Below are 17,922 nucleotides of genomic sequence, written 5' to 3' on the forward strand. Positions count from 1 at the left end.
TTTTTGATTTGCACATAGACTAATTATTAATAATACAGAATATAAATATACTCCAAGACACAATCTTATAACCAAAGCTTGAATCGTATTATTGATTTTATTGATTGCCAAAAGTAATGGGCAGAGTTGTATTTCTTTGGTTTCTATCATTTGTATATGTATTTGTATTGATTGCCAAAAGTAATGGGCAGATTTGTATTTGTTTGGTTTCTATCATTTGTATATATGTACTATTAGTATTCCAAAGATGAGGCACATGGATTAAGCCTCAAAATGAAGTCTCATTAGAAGTGAAGTAAAAGAGTTGGAGGGATGATGTGTAAGTGGCAGTTGGGTACCAACTGCTGGGTATGACATCCATTGCAGTCACTGTTTTTGCGGTTGAGAGTGATGTTAAAGATAAAGAGAATGGCGCCTTGAGTGGACCAACTCCAGTTAAGGACCATATTGCTCCCCATGACTGCTGCATTTCCGTCCAAGTGCTTGATCCAGCCTGAATTTCATTACAAATGTACAAATCCAATTTCAAATTATAATACAATCAAAGCAATATTGCTAACACCATGAAATACACTCAAGGTTATGTCAAACACAACAGATACAAAATGAGATGAAAAGTGAACCTGTTTTAGTTTGACGCTTGCCACATCTCCATCACCCCCTTCGTACATAATGAGTACGGAGAAATAATACTCACTGGATCCCTCGTTTACCCTGAAAGCCAAGTTCCACCCTGGATACATGCATTTTGTCCTGTAATAATACATTTTCCTCTTGTTAACAAGAATGTATATGCTTGGATAGAAAAGAAAAGTATTGATTATAGATCTAGGAAATAAGTTTGAATTGACAACGTAAAATCAATCATGCCAGGTTGAAATCTTTTTGTAAAGAATTGTTATTTATTTTTAAAGATTTTATATCAAATTTAAAGAATCAATTAGTTTTTCATATTAGATCATGAATAATAGGTTGAAATTTCTTCAATTAAGAATAGTTTAGTTCTTCATAGTCATAGGTTGAAATCTCTTTTTCTAAGAGTCTTTTAGTTTTTCATAATAGATCATGAGTCATAGGTTGAAATCTCTTCTACTAAAAATTGTTTCATTATTCATATTAAAACATGATAGGTTGAAATCTCTTCGACTAAAAGACTAATTTTTTAAAAAATGAATAAAACAAAAAATCCCTGCCCTTTACAAAAGTCCTTGTACTACCTTTCGTAAAGCACTTTGATCTTTCCCTTATTACGAAGGGCGTCAGCCTGGCCGGGCACGGCCATACGACCAAAGGCTGATCCGCTGAGATCAAACCACACTTGATCTGTGGAGCACCCTGGGCATTCATCCGTTATTATCAATGGCACTGCCTCTCCCGAGCATATGTCCTCGCTACATTTTACCTGCATTATTTATACTAAGTTACAGATTATGAAATCAAAAGAGCATGTCTGAATTACGAGAGAGAGAGATCATGTGTGAACAGACCTTGTAGCATGATCCACAACCTTTTCCATTTTTCCACACGGGGAGATTTCCTGCGCTCACTTTCGTTTTATATGGTACCTTATCCACAAGATCACCAAATCCACATGCACCACCTACATAGCACATTGGCTCAAAATAATGTAACATATGTTTGACATAGCACCATCTACTAACTAATCATACAATGCATTTACTTGGATATCATGACTCGAAACTATATACAGTTAGTAGTATAGGCAACTACACTTATATTAATTAAAATTACAGTTTTATAATTTTATAAATACGGGGAGAGGCGTAATAACATCATAAGCTCGTGTTCCATATTAGAGCGCAAAAGAACTCTGAATGATATAAAATCCTCCAAGCAAGAAAAAAGAACGTAAATCATAATTTGTTTGGAGCTTTTCTAGATAGTTGATTGTTGAAATATTTGACGGAACTGTAAAGCTTCCTAATTTTACCCAGATTATAATAGTAAGAAATTAGAATAGAGTACCTGTGCTTCCATCTCCTTCTGGAGGGCCATACCAGGTAGCCGTAGCAGGTTGCCATCCTTGTTCATCCTTGCTGCCGGCCAAACTTACTGTTGTATATATTACTAAAATGGTTAGTCCTAACAACAAAACCCGTCTTGTAATCATTTTGCAGTAAGGAAATTGAGTACATAGTATCTATCAGATGGGAAGATGGTGTTATATATATATATATATTTGTTCTCGTTTATTGGGTGGGCTAAACTTAGAGTTGGAGATTTATTTTTGGGTGACTAACTAAATTGGTCATGTTTAAATCTGAGACAAAGAAGATCATCTCCTGATTCTTTTCCACTGGTTGGACGACAACATAAGAAAACAATGTATGGTGTATCGAATTCATTCAGTTTTGATTGCTTTTTATAACAGGAAACTAGAATGTATTTCGGTGCACATGAGAAAACAATGTATGGTGTATCGAATTCATTCAGTTTTGATTGCTTTTTATAACAGGAAACTAGAATGTATTTCGGTCACATTGCAGATATGGTTTGGGTGAAATGAAAAAGAAACTGTTTGATATGAGGTTAGGTTATTCTTTTAGAAATAATAATAAGGTTTAACACTGGGATTCGTCATTTATTATTTATTATTTTGGGTGTATATAAGGTGAAATTCTTATTGAAGTTAAAATATAGTATTGAGAGTTTAAAATTTAATGGATCAATCTTTTTAATTGATTATTTTGTTTATTTTGGTTTCTGTTTTTTAAAATTAATATAAAATTTTATACGCATGTTATTGTTTTTTTGGAAAACGTTTAATTAGGTTCAGTAAATTTCGTGATCTATAAGATGATAAATAGACTTTCTTGTTTTTATAGTTATGAAGACTTTAGTTATTATCTTTATATAATTCGGACTATAGTGATAGATTATGTTTTACGAACACATCATTGCAACTATTATTTTTTGAGTGGATGTTATTTCCTCGCTAGTAAGTTATGCTCCACTTTGATTTGAAAATTGTTCTTTCTAGTCTTTGAGATACAAATATGTTCATTTAGATCCACATGACGATTGTTTGTAAGGTGACATTATAGTTTTTGAGAAAATATGAATATCTACGAGGTGACAATATAGTTTTTGAGAAAATATGGATGTTTGTGAGATTACATTATAGATTTTGAGAAAATATGGGAAAAGTTTGACTTAGGTCTAAAATCTAAAGATTATCTTAGATTCCTCAAAAAAGAACAACATATGTATTTTCACCACTTCTTTTTATAACTGAAATAAATGTTCAATAAATAGACAGTAAACATGAACATTAGTAGCTACAAAGACTATTGTACTTCTTAGACATATGACATGCAAAGTCCACTATCAAATTCTAGCAACCCAATTTTCTAGGAAAATAAAAAAGCATATAAATAATTCATTTCTATTTTTAAACATGTATTTCTCATACATGATTCAAGAATCATATATGAAGAAAAAATAGCTCAATACAGTCTCTAAGAAGGGATCATGGGAGGAGAAGAACCCTTTCTATACACATTTCTTTCCTTTTGTAAGCTTCACATTTACAAATAGTTGCATAAATTCTTTCAATTAATCACTTGACTTAACTTTTAATTGTAGTAAATTAACAAACTTCTATTTTATATTCATAAGAAATTATTTATTATATACATTAACACATTCTATATCTTATCAACATAAATTAATCGAGTCGAGAAAGATTCTCACGCCGCGAGGTCATCGTTTCCCGTTGCCGTCGAGTTTTTTGGCGGATGTGCGTGTCAAACTATTTTGCAAGCCAAATCGGTAGGGTTTGTGTTTGTGTGGTTCCATGGTTGCTGCTATGCTGGATATGGTTGTGTTTGCCCACGTGCTCCCTACGTCCCATGCGTTCACCGCATTCCTTGCAACCTTGCTGCCAGCTACCTCCCTCCCCTGCATAATGTTCGATCACAGCATACTTATGCCCTTTAGTTTGACATAAATTTTTGCATGATATTCACTACAGGTGAGTTTGTACCCAAATGAAGAGGGCGATGAGAAGCTAATATTTCAAGACAAGTGCTCGTGTATAGGCAATCTCCAGCTTTGATTAGACGGCCATCCATGATGATCTTCTTCATGGGATATATCAGTACCGCTTTGAAAAGTCCTCCGCCATTCAGTAGAGAGCCGTCATGGCCATCATCACTGGTCGTGATGTCAATGCACAACCTCAATTTGGTATTGACAAGACCTCCGTGATCTCTCTCACTAGCTATGAGATGATTGATACCTCCATTCGCGAGTGAGTTTTTCCCTTTTCCTCCATTCTATTTCTGTACTTTGTTTCTCCTGCAAGCAAATTAATTTAGGGTTTCTAGGTTTTCAACGATTTCGACAAGATAAAGCTATAAGATACCTCTAATGGGGGTGAGAAAACCATATTATAAAATAAGACATGGGAGACATAAATTTCTGAGAGAAAAATCGTAACCTCTTTGCATTCTCTTTCTTGAAACCCACTTGCTTTTTATCGTCATGTCAAAACTCATCCACCCGATTCTGTTTATGTTGACACTCCACTGAAATTGGCTGGTTACTTTCAAATTAACAATGTGGTCATTGTCGGTGGTATTCCAGATTCGCCTACTGGACAGTTTGCAAATCAAATTTGAGGTTGCAAATCAGATATGCTTCTTTTATTCCGAAGTGCCACTTTGTTTCTTCAATTCATTGTAGCACCTTTAGCTTGGACATTTTATTCCATTCGGTGTTTCGTCAACACTTTTAATGATACCGCATCTTTCTCTCGATTCAGTTCAACCCCAATTTATTGCAGCAACAAGCTGATATTCAATCCTAAGTACCCAAATTGACACAATAAGGAAAACCCCCACGTTATTAAGGCTAGATACTACACAAAGTTTAAAAGCACTTAAAACATATTGTATCTTCTCTGAGATAGTTATGTAGAGAAGCACAAGCACAAATAGAAAATATTACCCGATATGCAAGCACCGTCTATGCCACCACCACTATTACACTTGAGGGATATCATTCGTAATATTGATGTTGGACCATTGGTTATGTAGCTAGGAAATCGGAAATCATCAAAGCAAATATCAATATTAGTCATAGCTCAATCACAAAAGCTCAAATGCAATGATCAATCCTAATTACATCCAATAGAGACATGAAAACAAGATATTCAAGATTGAAAACTTAAGCAAACCAAATGCAGACTTGAATGTCTCCTTCATGTGACTCCATTGTCCTTCTTTCTCCTTCAAATAGCTTTGTTGTGGATCTCACCTACAAGTGCATGATCATGATATGAAAGCAAGTAGACAAGATGATTGCTCAAGAATACTCGAAGCGTGATTGATTCGACAAAGTGATTATTATATCAGGATTGAAGAAATTCATCCAATTTATAGATAAATTGGAGAAAAGATCAAATTAGCATGAAGAGATTCAAATGGAAATTGCAAATCAAAAATGTCAATTATGACAAATTATGACAAATTTGCACTTTCTATGCAAAATTGATTGATTGATAATTCATAACAAAATTATGACAACTTTCTATGTCAAAATTGATTGATTGTCAATTATGACAAATTATGACAAATTGAAATGTCATTCCCATGAAATTAGGAGAAAAATAGGAAGACATTGAATCAGAAATTAGGAAAATTAGAAAATTGGAAAATAGGAATTAGGAAATTAGAAAATGAGGAAATTAGGAGTTTAGTGAATTAATTAATGATTATTTATTTATTAATTAATTCACAAAGAGGGAATTTAGAAATTGATGAAAAATTAGGAAAATGAGAATTAGGAGAAATTAGGTAAATCAATTAATAATTTGTCATTTATTAATTAATTCACAAAAAGAGGAATAATTAGTTAGCCAATTAAATTAAACATTTAATTGTGACTCGAAGACTTAGGATAAATAAATAATTTATTTAACCTAGAGGGAGAAATGACAAACAGGGTTAAATGAATAAAATCATGAAACCCTAAAAGATGATTTAGAAATGCAAGGATGACAATTAGGTCTTGACAAAGGATAATTGATATCGATTCGATTTGATCATGATTCTGATTAACAAAAGACCAATACTGACAAACGATTCGATTGATAAATGCGCCAATTGACGAGGGACAATGACTAATTGATCCAAATTGAGAAAGACGACGATCGATGACAAATCGATCGCAAAATGATAAATTTGACAAGAAGACAAGGATCGATGACAAAATAGATCACAAGACGACAAGATTGATGACAAATTGATCAAAAGACAAGAATCGATGACAAATTGATCGCATGACGACAAGATTGATAAGAGGACCAAAACCCTAATTAGGATTGACGATGTCCAAAATAATGACAAATGAACACGCACATTGATGCGACAAGATAAGACCGACCAAAATCATGATAAATATTGTTATCGACAAGACCAAATTCGAGAGCGAGATAAATGAAAAATGCAGAAGAAGGATTCGATGCTCGCAAATGATAAAGACCAAGTGCGTGACATAGGAGAAAATGTTAATGTGACGCAAAAACCTAAAATAAGGCAATGCGCAAATGTTAAAGTATGATTCCGCAAGCATTGACCATTTTTAGACGTCTACAGGATAAACATGACATTATTGGTTGTAAAAAATGTAAAATCGGTGAAGTGTAATTTCACAACAATGGTTACTATGAAAATGAAAGGCATACAATTCTTACTCTGTTTTTCAATTGCTTTATATTTTTTTTTTCTCTGTTCTTTACAAGCATCGTAAGATTATGTGTAGTAGTGGGGGTGTGTGGTTAAAGAAGTAAGTGTCCTTTCATGGACATTATTTTTTCCTTCTCTTTGTCCTCATTCTTTGTCTTATTGTCTACTTTCCCACCCCACCCTATCGGATTATCTAAACCTATTTTTGGGCATGCGACCTGGTTTATGATTCATTGTTACCAATAAAATCCAACGACATTAGTTTCCTTGGTTGATCTTATAACATCAAACAAAGGTACCAAAGCGAGACAACATATGGTACCAAACCCATTCTTAGAGTTGTTAATCCTTGGCCCGTCTAATCTTACTTAAATAATTGAACAATAATTTATCCTTATGGACATGCTTACAAGTTGAGCGCTAATTAGATTTTAATTCTTGTGAAGACAAATGTAATAGCCGCAGATATCTTGCTTCCCCTGAAGGTACTAAATATGAGTGGTGATGAAATTTTCGAATGGACCTACTAAGATCAAATAGGTGAGAATATTAAGTACACATTTGAGAAGAAATTTATTGACCATAAGTTTGGGTTACCATTAGTTGAACATTTGTGTTTGGATACAAAAAAAAATTACTGCTATGGTTTCAAATTAAAATAGTTTTAAAGATCCAATTAATGTTGGTTTAAGAAAAAATTCTCTCTTATAATGATCTGTGTGACTGTTGAATAGCATTTTTCAGTATATGCCCTTACTTTAGTCTTTTGAAGGATCATTGTTATTTTGGTAGTAGCTTGATTCGATTCCCTTTAACTCATTTGATAAATTTTCATGTTGCCTTTGGATAAGATATTATAAATCTTTTCTATGAACTATTGTGCAATATAGGAAAAGAAGAAAAACAAATCAGAAACTTCATTAACATATGCTTCTTTCATTCAGAAGTGCCACCAAAAAATTTGCTTTTATAATATTATGTAAAAAAATATTGAAGAGAAAATAGTCCCATAATGAAATTAAACAAACCTGTTAGCGTACACCATTTCATTTTAAATTCTATTGATCTATCAAAAGTTCAAAATAGACATCATACAATGAATTTGTTAAATTCACCAAAGTAACTTAAATCCCAAATCCATGATTTAGCAATCACCTAGTGAATCAAAACCTGTACTGTAAAATTGTACATGAAAGTAAACCATTTATACGAACAACAGAGGCAAGAACTAAACACATGTTTAATTAAAAAACAGAATATATATGCAACCATTATCCAGAAAACTTAAAAATAGACACAGATTTGTAGTGGGCGTGTAAAACAACCAGCAAAATAAACCAGGCAAAAATCCCTACATGGGGATATTTAAGGATGAGTCTGTTTTGGTTTAGCCAATATATAGTTTATTTTAAGAACTTGGTACATAATTGTTTGGAACATTTTCTATTTTTTGTTCAGCCAATGAATATCCCCTGTTATGCCTTGGAAAATTTTAAAGGTTTGTTATTTTTAAAATTGTCGAGAAAAGCTGGAGAATCGTTCAGTTTTCAAAAGTAACAGAAGTACCACTAAATACAGTGAAGGGTATCTTGGTGCAAGAAACTATGGTGGAACGATTAAGGCTACAAATCTATCTCTAATGATCTTTATTTTCATGCATCTTATCTCATGTGTATCGAGGAAGACACAAGCTGCAAAATTCCTTTTATTCATTTGTATTAGCTGACCTCGATCTGTAAATTTATTTAAAACATTTTCCTGTCTAACGTGCTCTTTTATTCCATTTTTCCAATCATAATTGCTTCAAGATTTTTAGTGTTTTCAGTGAATGCTAATTATTGTTAACTATTGTGCAAGAAACTCAGGTTTATTGATAGACAAAATCTTTGTGTCAGAAAAGAGCCTTGGAAGCATTTTGTTTGGATCCACTAAAACGAGGAGGCTTGTAATGAAGTCCTCATTTTCCTATTTTCTATTGTTTAACTACCTTTTATTGAGTAGCATAACCAATTTAAGCTCATTATTGCTTATAAATCTCTGGCAATATTCGTAAGAAGGAAGAAGATAGATAAACATGGCATGTCGTTCGCGTATTTTTACTAAGTCAAGAATTGATCATTGCTTCATGTTTAATTAGTTTTGTTTTTTTTGAGTTTTTAAGGTGGTTAATTAAGACCAATTGGGCAGTTGCGTTAAAGATTTCCTTGAGAAACTACTGAATCAAATGTCTAATTAAGGTTTTACTCTCTTTTTTGAAACAACTGAATGCTCTAGGTCTGTTTAAGATCATATTGAACCTTAATAATTTCAACTCCGAGGAGAGGAACAAGATCAGGTGCGCATATTTTTTGTATTTATGTGGTGTCTACTATTTGACTTGGTCTAATATTCTCATTAGATTAATGCTAGAAATGAATTTGAGGAAATCCACAACTTTGGCTTATATTCTATCCAAGCTCTTAAGCCAAGTCTTATGATTAAAATTTTTAACCGTCTTTTATGGCATTTTATAGCATGTTAGTAGGTACCTCGAATGTTGGAAGAAGGCTTCCCCCAGATGGTTAAAGTTGACGATTTCAAACTTGCGACATTGTGTTTATGCAACTTTGAACTTAGGGTCAGAATTGACAACTTTTGATGTTTTGAGTGTAATTGTGTTTAATATCATTATATAATGGATATTTAGAAGGTTAGGGTCGGAACTGGCAGATTTTGATGTTTTGAGTGTAATTGTGTTTAATATCATTATGTAATGCACATTTACAAGGAAATGGTCTCATCTTCTATTAATGACACATATATATGTGAAGTATGAGCTGATGTGAATTGTCACTTTTCTAATAAGATTCACTTAATAGTACAATTTAAAATGAGCCATCACTTTTGTGATAAGATTCACTTAATTGTACGATTGAAAATGAGCCATCTAAACAAGTCAGAATTTTAAATTGTGTTGTTTAAATTAAATTATCTTTGATATAAGCTCTAAATAAAAAAAAGAAAGTAATCTTTTTGGTTTTTTTTTTTGAGGATAGGCCATGATAACAATAGGTACTGACACATCCTCAACAACCATTGAATGGGAACTATCAGCTCTATTGCAGCACCCATACATTTTGAGAAAAGCCCAAGAAGAGCTCGACACACATATTGGACGAGATCGATTAATAGATGAATCAGAACTACACAAGCTAACTAATTTGCCAGTAATTATAAAGGAAACATTTAGGCTCTGTCCAGCAGAGCCACTTTAGATTCCCCATGAATATATGGAGGCATGCAATGTGGGAGGGTTTCATGACCCCACAGGAACACGGCTATTGTTGAATGTTTGGGCAATTCATAGGGACCCTACAGTGTGGGAGAGGCCCACAGAGTTTGATCCTGGACGGGTTTTGAAGAGTCAGACAAAAATTGATTTAAGAGGGAAAGACTTTGAATTGCTTCCATTTGGGTCAAGGAGGAGACTGTGTCCAGGATTGAATCTTGGATTGACTTTGGTTTCCTATGCATTGGCATGCTTGCTTCATAGCTTTGAGTGGAGTGTTCCAAGAGGTACTACAATTGACATGAGAGAGGGATTGTGACTTACAATGCCCAAGGAAATTCCATTAGAGGCTATCATTAAACCTCACCTTCCTCTCCAACTTTACCAGTCATGATTCATTTTTTTGTGGGGAACTGTGTGCTGGGTTTATATGATCCAATTTGTTTGTGGATTTGTGTGTTGGGTCTATATAATTTAAATTGTAGAATGTGCATTTTAGGTATAAGGGTATTTGGGATATAAATGATCCAAAATATCATATGTATTAATGAAGTGGTAGTTTAATTTTACAGTGGTTAACAATGTTTCAGAGGTTGATTTCAATTGGTTGAAGTGTTGGATTCTTATTGTCAAGATTTGAGTTTAAATCTTGAAAGGATTATATAATGTGGAATTTTAAGTTGTGGTTGTTGGTTTTTCATTATTGTTTTTAGTGTGGAAAGTTGTGATATCTAGTACAATTATGCAAAAAAGCTAGTGTTAATTTCATGTTGGTATTCACATGAATAGACTATTTATAAATAAATTGCAATATTTCTAACATGGGGAATGTGTAGATTAAGATTTTAGTGCTTGTTTAGTCTCACTTTTATTCTTGTTGCTCATAGACATGACAAATAGATTCTGTAAAGTGTACATAGATACTATTGATAAAAAATAAAATTAAGTGAGCTATCAATAGATCCAACCACAAAACCCTCTAACTCACAAACAATTATAATCTTCCAATGAAGCATGTAAAAAAAATGCATGAATCAATAAAGAAAACATCAAAATTATCTTCATACAATTACCTTACTTATCTACATTGTGCTTTGAAACTTACTTTAAATGAATGATACATTTCTCTTAGAATTTTGGACACGCACAATTCGCAGTATGATCACATGAAAGCTCAAAGATTATGGTTTAGAGAATGAGGATGGTTAAATATTGAATTTATAGATTTTTTTGATATCGATCAAAGATGGAGATCGGTTGAGATAGATGTGAGCATCAATGGTCAATAATTGATTAGAGGAATTGAATACTAAAAATAAGAGTTAACAAACTGCTTGGTTTAGTGAACTAAATTCAGTGAACTAGATCTGGTTAATTTGAAGACTAGAAGTGAGTGTTAGTTGAACTTAAGAAGTGGAGGTGCATGACAGATAACTTAGATTTCTCTAGGATCAACATCTCCGTGAATGCATCAAATGAGGGAGAAGTGTATGAGGAAACTTGAGCTAACCTATGGGTGTGAAAGCTAGATACAAAGGCTGCATACTCTGATAGAAGCTTGTCCAACAAATTGTAAACCAATTGAGCATCCTTTTTGTCAATGCCACAATCCTTTAGGTTTTCTCTTAGCTCAATTTCTTTTGTGACATAATCTTGGATTTTATAAAAATCCTTAGGATCCAAAGTTGTGAGCTAGCTATCAAGCTTGTAGCCCTCAATCTCATCAACTTGACCATAAAATTTCTCATAAATATTCCAAGCCTCCTTAATTGTAGTACACTTATCAATGTGAAAAATGAGGTCATCAAATACATACTTTATAAGAGTTCCAAGTGCCATAAAATTCTTAGCGAGCCATTCAATCTGAGCATTGGGATCGGCCTGAGGATTAGGTGGTGTTGTAATAGTTCCATTTACATAATGAATGAGTCTTTTTTCAATCAGTTTACTCCATGCCTTTATCTTCCATGATGCATAATTATGAGGAGTTAAAAGTGGAAATTTGGGAGAACCCATAGCACCGAAATAAATAAAAAAGGATATAGAGAGAGGAACAATCACACAAGAAACCAAAAAAATTCCCTCAATCAAGAAATCCCCCCAAAATGATGATTTGGCACTTTATACTCAATGCGTATACAATGGGACACTTGCCTCAAATAGGCTATGAGAGATTTCAACAAATAGTGCAAGTGAGCTAAACTGAGATCCAAGCAAAATACAAGTACCAAATAGGCCAAAAATGACCAAATAATGAAAGTACAATTTCTACTCAAAATCACTACAAAATAATGGAATATTATGAAAGTAGATGAAAAATTATGTACTTAAAAAAAAAATGGCACCTGAAAGGGAGTTTGTATGACTGCAAATGAAGCCTCTGAAGTTGCAAAATCGAGGATTAGATAGGTACAGTCATGAAAATCTGCAAATTATGAAAAATGTGTCGATAAAAAATAGAAAATCACTCCACCACTGTGAAGAGCACGAAATCATAGCCCATCAAAAAAAAATTACACCAAAAAATGAGCAAAAATGAGCAAGATATGGCCATTGGAAGTCAGACTGCAAAAATGAAAAGCTCAATGAGAGGGGGGTAAATTTTTTTCAAAAATACCACTGACGTTAGAAAATCATTAGATTTAAATTGATGTCCGTATGACCATCAGAATAGCAGTCGCTTCCCCTGTGATGACCGTATAGACAATCTAATGATGAGTCGCACAGGTGGCACTGTATGTCATGATGTTTTGTCGGTGAGCCAATGGCCACCTGCCACATGGCGGACGTGGGCCCGCCAAGTTAAAAGGGTGCCGGAGGAGCTCCTGGCTGGGGAATCGGAAGCCGAAGGTGTACAACAGTAGAGGCTAAGAGGAGGTGCTGGAGTGGCATTTGAGGGAGCCATGTGGGTGGCTGGAGTAAGTGCAGCGGGGGCCACGTGGATGGCCAGAGATGGCCATAAGCCGGGAGCTGGTGCAAGTTGTCGGGAGGTCCCGGTGGCGGGGCCGGAGAATGGAACGACACCACGGGCAGCCGAGAAGCAAATAGTTGAACCGGCGGGTGCACGAGCAACACACACAGATGGGAGTCGTCGGCAACGAAGAATGCACAAGCGCAAGGAGTACCTGTAGACAGAGGTCGGGCGGAAGGGAAGACCGGAAGATGCAACAGACAACAGTCTGGTGTGGTCGGGCCGAGCAAGGCGGATAGACGTCGGGAGTAGTACGGGTGGCAGGGCCCGTAACCTGCAAACAATAAGGTGCGCAGTACGATGGTCGGGAGGTGGGGGGTAAATGATTTATTATTATTATTTTTACAATAAAAAATAAAATTCTTACAATACCCCCCTTTTTAAAAAAAAAATTGGCAACTCAAAATAATAGATTTGAAAATAAAAATCGTAGAAATTAAAAAAAGAATAATATTTTTTGCAACATCTGCACAAATATAGCAAAATTGGCGAAATTTTTTCCCTCACCAAAATAGAGCGACTTTATAGTCAAAATTCATGGAAACGGCCTTTCGGACTCAAGCGTGATGTCCAAATCGTTGTACTACGCACCCATAAATAGAACTTCCCCAGATCCAAAAATTGAAGCCTCCAAAAATGCCTCTGCAAGACAAATCAATGACACTCCATAGGCTCGTATACGATGTGACATTTTGCCAAGATCCAGAGCTCAATGAAAAGTACAAAATAGAAACAAAATAGATGATATGAATAAACTTTATTCTATCAAGATGAAAATACTGATCAATTGGATCATCAATCGTTACATACAATAAATATGAGCCTACTTATATAGGCAAGGCTATATGGATAAGTGAGCACACAAACATGAAATGTGTCTCAATGAGAAGCAAGGGTAGGTAGGAAATAGGTGTGGTAGGTAGGAGAAACAATATAATATTCCACATGAGGTGGATCACCTAGCGAAGGTGGAATGTAACAACAAGATAAGACCAGAAAAGGTGGAAATTCTCCTACACACACTATCCCAATGTGGCACAAACACCCAAGTGTCTCATACCCAAACGACTATGAAATTCATGTACCTAAGTAAACTTAAGTAAGGTGTAATAATATCCAACATGAATAATTAATTACACCAACATTATCTCCATCAACGACACATGTTCACCTCTTAAATATGCAATTACAATTTGTCATATGATATAAATATTAAATACTTTTCCTCTCATGTACCCTATAACACTTTATGAGGAATGCAAAGACACATGACTGACACAGGAAAACAAATTTAATGCCAGCTATCCTAAAAGACAAGTAAAAAATATGACAATAAAGGAAAGAGATACATGCAAGTAAGGATAAATAGAACAATATATATGATAGTATAATGGTTGAGCTAAAGTTTGAGCATAAATTGATTTATAAATAAAATTATGCCACAAGAATAAATATGACACAAATATTTCTATATCTCTATACATTCTCATGCTCATGTTCATTCCCATAACAATGTTCAAAATTTTTGTTGGGACACCTCGAAAACAAAAACTTGAAATGCAGGTGACAACATCCAAGGTAATGAATTTCTATGCAAATTCTTTTATAGATAAATGTAATTCATGATAGATTGGTTCACTGGTATCGCCACATGTATGATAATCATATGTTAAATGATACTCTCATTGGAGGCACACACATCGTTTTGACCCCATAAATATTTATTATTGGTTCAAGTACACTTTTGTCACTATCAAATTCTATGCTAATCTATGCTACATGCTTTCACTTGATATTTGCCACTTGGGAGAAAGATCTATCATTCCTTTTTGTAGGTTTTACATGCTCATTTTTGTTGCTCATTTTGACATACTCATTTTTGCTACTCATTTTTACATACTCATTTTTTCTGTTCTTATGGACAATGTGAAATATTCCAAGATTTTCATCAATTATGCATGCTAGTATATTTTAAGTATGCGGTTTATAATAAATGCAAGTTTACTTATTATTATTTAATTGTCATGCCATATCAAATTTACATGATAATACACCTTTTTAGTCCTTATTTCATCCCCTCTTGATACTTTATGTGCATTTATTTAAGGTTCACATAGATTAAGGAAGACACATTATAATATAGATTCTTTTTTAATCTAAACTTAAATTTTATCGGTGATACACATATTTACTTAAGTAGCCCAATTTCACTTGAATTCATAAAACAAGACATATTTTTTACTATAGTTTATTGTTTTATGTCCATGTATGACGACTTTGGCATGAGTGCATGGCTAGTTTTATACATATATCAAAGCGAGGGTAAAATGTAATGTAGAGAAGTGCATAACCTAACACTTTCCTAATCTAGTCTTACACCACTTTGGCTTGATATCTTGGATGCATGACGCTAACAAATGATTTGACTAGTTTGGTGCACTCAACGACCCACACAATTTGCCACTTATATGGACCAATCATCTTGGGAATGATCACATGACAATATTATCAATGATCATCCAGACAATATTTCCAATCTATTCTTGTGCCCGCATTCTTAAACTTAAACTCCCTCATTCCAAGGCCAAAATTTCAAAGATCTCGTAATTACTTATCAACGTTTTTGCCAAAATTTTGATTTCATGCATCTATGGCTATGCATTTAAAGACATGAATTAAGTGCTACATGTATCATTATATCGTGAGATCATGGAACACACATTTATAAAGTAGACAAACTCCTGATTGTTTAAAGTTACATCAATCATGAATGATTCTCATATCAAACATAGTAAACTTTCAAGATCTCTAGATACAAGCAATCAAGTGACATCATTATCAAAACACACTTCAAGGACATAGTATGATACAATTATTTAGATTCAACTCATATCAACAAGAATAATTAGCAATCAATGGTCATCTTAGTTATATGCTTTTATCCACATGTTAACATTTATTTCCACCAACCCATCATCTTTTCTATTTTGATTATTTAACTGGAGGCTTGACTATTTCCTTTCACTAATTATATATAGCTCTAGTTTTCTTTACAATGATTTATGGTACATTATTCCCGCCTTTTTTTTTATCTATTTCATGGTATATTAATTACAAAAGACATTCGTCACCTCCATCTAGAAGAAGAAATATGAATTCTTAAAAAAAATGTAGAGTAGATTGGGTTCTTGTTGAAATGCAATTTGGAGTATTTTTTCTTGGTTGGGAGGTGGCCGGGGGGGGGGGGGGGGGGGGGGGACTAGTATTTGTGCAAGCTAACTTTACAAGTATGCAACAGTTTCATGGTATATTGTAGGACCTTCATTTGTTTTAGTAATGTGAACTGACCTTTTATCTATCTCCAACAGAGGTTCGAAGGTGTGAATCATCATGCAACTTGCCGTATCATCACATCTAGTGAGAAGTGCCATAAAATTGACTTTTAAGATTCATTTGGTATCCAAGTAGTAGTTGAAAAAACACACATCTTTTGTTGTTAGAATAATATCGTATTCTTATTTAAAATATAACTTATATGAAACCTAAATGATCCCAATGCCTATTGGTAACCATAAATCACGTTATCTCTAACTCTTATATCCAACATAAATGGACCAATCATTGAATGCAAAAAAAATTTTGATTTAAAATTAACACATTATTATTTGTAATACACTTGATATTCAAATTTCAATGATCGCAAATTTTTTTGACAACCCTTCATATCTCATGGGAAAACACAAGGTATTTATTGTGGTCACCTTTTATATTTGTGATTGGATAAACTATTAATACGAAGTATTCCAATGCATATAGATTGCCATCCCAATAGTTGTACACATAAGGATAGTATTTTTCACTATGATAATAATACTTGTTTAAATGAGCACAGAATTTTATAAATGACCCACTTATAGTTGATAATTATGATATATTATATAAAACCAAAATAACGTTCATAAATTTTTCACCTGTTAATTAATGTTTAATATAACATTCCTAGGTTTCCATTTATTTAAATTAGAATCATCTTGAACAACATTCAGATATTTTTTGATTTGCACATAGACTAATTATTAATAATACAGAATATAAATATACTCCAAGACACAATCTTATAACCAAAGCTTGAATCGTATTATTGATTTTATTGATTGCCAAAAGTAATGGGCAGAGTTGTATTTCTTTGGTTTCTATCATTTGTATATGTATTTGTATTGATTGCCAAAAGTAATGGGCAGATTTGTATTTGTTTGGTTTCTATCATTTGTATATATGTACTATTAGTATTCCAAAGATGAGGCACATGGATTAAGCCTCAAAATGAAGTCTCATTAGAAGTGAAGTAAAAGAGTTGGAGGGATGATGTGTAAGTGGCAGTTGGGTACCAACTGCTGGGTATGACATCCATTGCAGTCACTGTTTTTGCGGTTGAGAGTGATGTTAAAGATAAAGAGAATGGCGCCTTGAGTGGACCAACTCCAGTTAAGGACCATATTGCTCCCCATGACTGCTGCATTTCCGTCCAAGTGCTTGATCCAGCCTGAATTTCATTACAAATGTACAAATCCAATTTCAAATTATAATACAATCAAAGCAATATTGCTAACACCATGAAATACACTCAAGGTTATGTCAAACACAACAGATACAAAATGAGATGAAAAGTGAACCTGTTTTAGTTTGACGCTTGCCACATCTCCATCACCCCCTTCGTACATAATGAGTACGGAGAAATAATACTCACTGGATCCCTCGTTTACCCTGAAAGCCAAGTTCCACCCTGGATACATGCATTTTGTCCTGTAATAATACATTTTCCTCTTGTTAACAAGAATGTATATGCTTGGATAGAAAAGAAAAGTATTGATTATAGATCTAGGAAATAAGTTTGAATTGACAACGTAAAATCAATCATGCCAGGTTGAAATCTTTTTGTAAAGAATTGTTATTTATTTTTAAAGATTTTATAT

At 33.7% G+C, this 17,922-nt stretch overlaps 3 protein-coding genes across 3 annotated transcripts; 1 reads left to right on the forward strand and 2 right to left on the reverse strand.

Annotated features, from left to right (window-relative positions):
* Window positions 1–268: 268 nt before the first annotated feature.
* LOC131872938 (expansin-B3-like) lies at window positions 269–2,131 on the reverse strand. Its single transcript, XM_059216180.1, has 5 exons — window positions 1,987–2,131; window positions 1,488–1,600; window positions 1,218–1,402; window positions 624–753; window positions 269–493 (listed from the first exon to the last, which is right to left on the reverse strand). The coding sequence occupies exons 1-5, from the start codon at window positions 2,129–2,131 to the stop codon at window positions 269–271; spliced, it is 798 nt and encodes a 265-aa protein (XP_059072163.1).
* A 7,848-nt stretch (window positions 2,132–9,979) lies between these two features.
* On the forward strand, window positions 9,980–12,842 carry LOC131872939 (flavonoid 3',5'-hydroxylase-like). Its single transcript, XM_059216181.1, has 2 exons — window positions 9,980–10,265; window positions 12,706–12,842. Exons 1-2 carry the CDS (start codon window positions 9,980–9,982, stop codon window positions 12,840–12,842), a joined length of 423 nt encoding a protein of 140 aa, XP_059072164.1.
* A 4,425-nt stretch (window positions 12,843–17,267) lies between these two features.
* On the reverse strand, window positions 17,268–17,766 carry LOC131872940 (expansin-B16-like). The gene is made up of 2 exons (XM_059216182.1): window positions 17,623–17,766; window positions 17,268–17,492 (listed from the first exon to the last, which is right to left on the reverse strand). Exons 1-2 carry the CDS (start codon window positions 17,764–17,766, stop codon window positions 17,268–17,270), a joined length of 369 nt encoding a protein of 122 aa, XP_059072165.1.
* Window positions 17,767–17,922: the final 156 nt, after the last annotated feature.

Source organism: Cryptomeria japonica, unplaced genomic scaffold, assembly GCF_030272615.1.
Source record: "Cryptomeria japonica unplaced genomic scaffold, Sugi_1.0 HiC_scaffold_899, whole genome shotgun sequence".
Classification (NCBI taxonomy): Eukaryota; Viridiplantae; Streptophyta; class Pinopsida; order Cupressales; family Cupressaceae; genus Cryptomeria; species Cryptomeria japonica.

Excerpts from the sequence above, each read along its gene's own strand:
- LOC131872940 (XM_059216182.1), bottom strand. The coding sequence starts at position 17,766 with ATGTATTATTACAGGACAAAATGCATGTATCCAGGGTGGAACTTGGCT. Across the intron at positions 17,493-17,622 it reads CAAGCGTCAAACTAAAACAG|GCTGGATCAAGCACTTGGAC; the intron begins GTTCACTTTTCA and ends AATGAAATTCAG.
- LOC131872938 (XM_059216180.1), bottom strand. The coding sequence starts at position 2,131 with ATGATTACAAGACGGGTTTTGTTGTTAGGACTAACCATTTTAGTAATA. Across the intron at positions 1,601-1,986 it reads AGAAGGAGATGGAAGCACAG|GTGGTGCATGTGGATTTGGT; the intron begins GTACTCTATTCT and ends TGTGCTATGTAG. Across the intron at positions 494-623 it reads CAAGCGTCAAACTAAAACAG|GCTGGATCAAGCACTTGGAC; the intron begins GTTCACTTTTCA and ends AATGAAATTCAG.
- LOC131872939 (XM_059216181.1), top strand. The coding sequence starts at position 9,980 with ATGGAGGCATGCAATGTGGGAGGGTTTCATGACCCCACAGGAACACGG. Across the intron at positions 10,266-12,705 it reads TGAGTGGAGTGTTCCAAGAG|GTGGCACTGTATGTCATGAT; the intron begins GTACTACAATTG and ends TGAGTCGCACAG.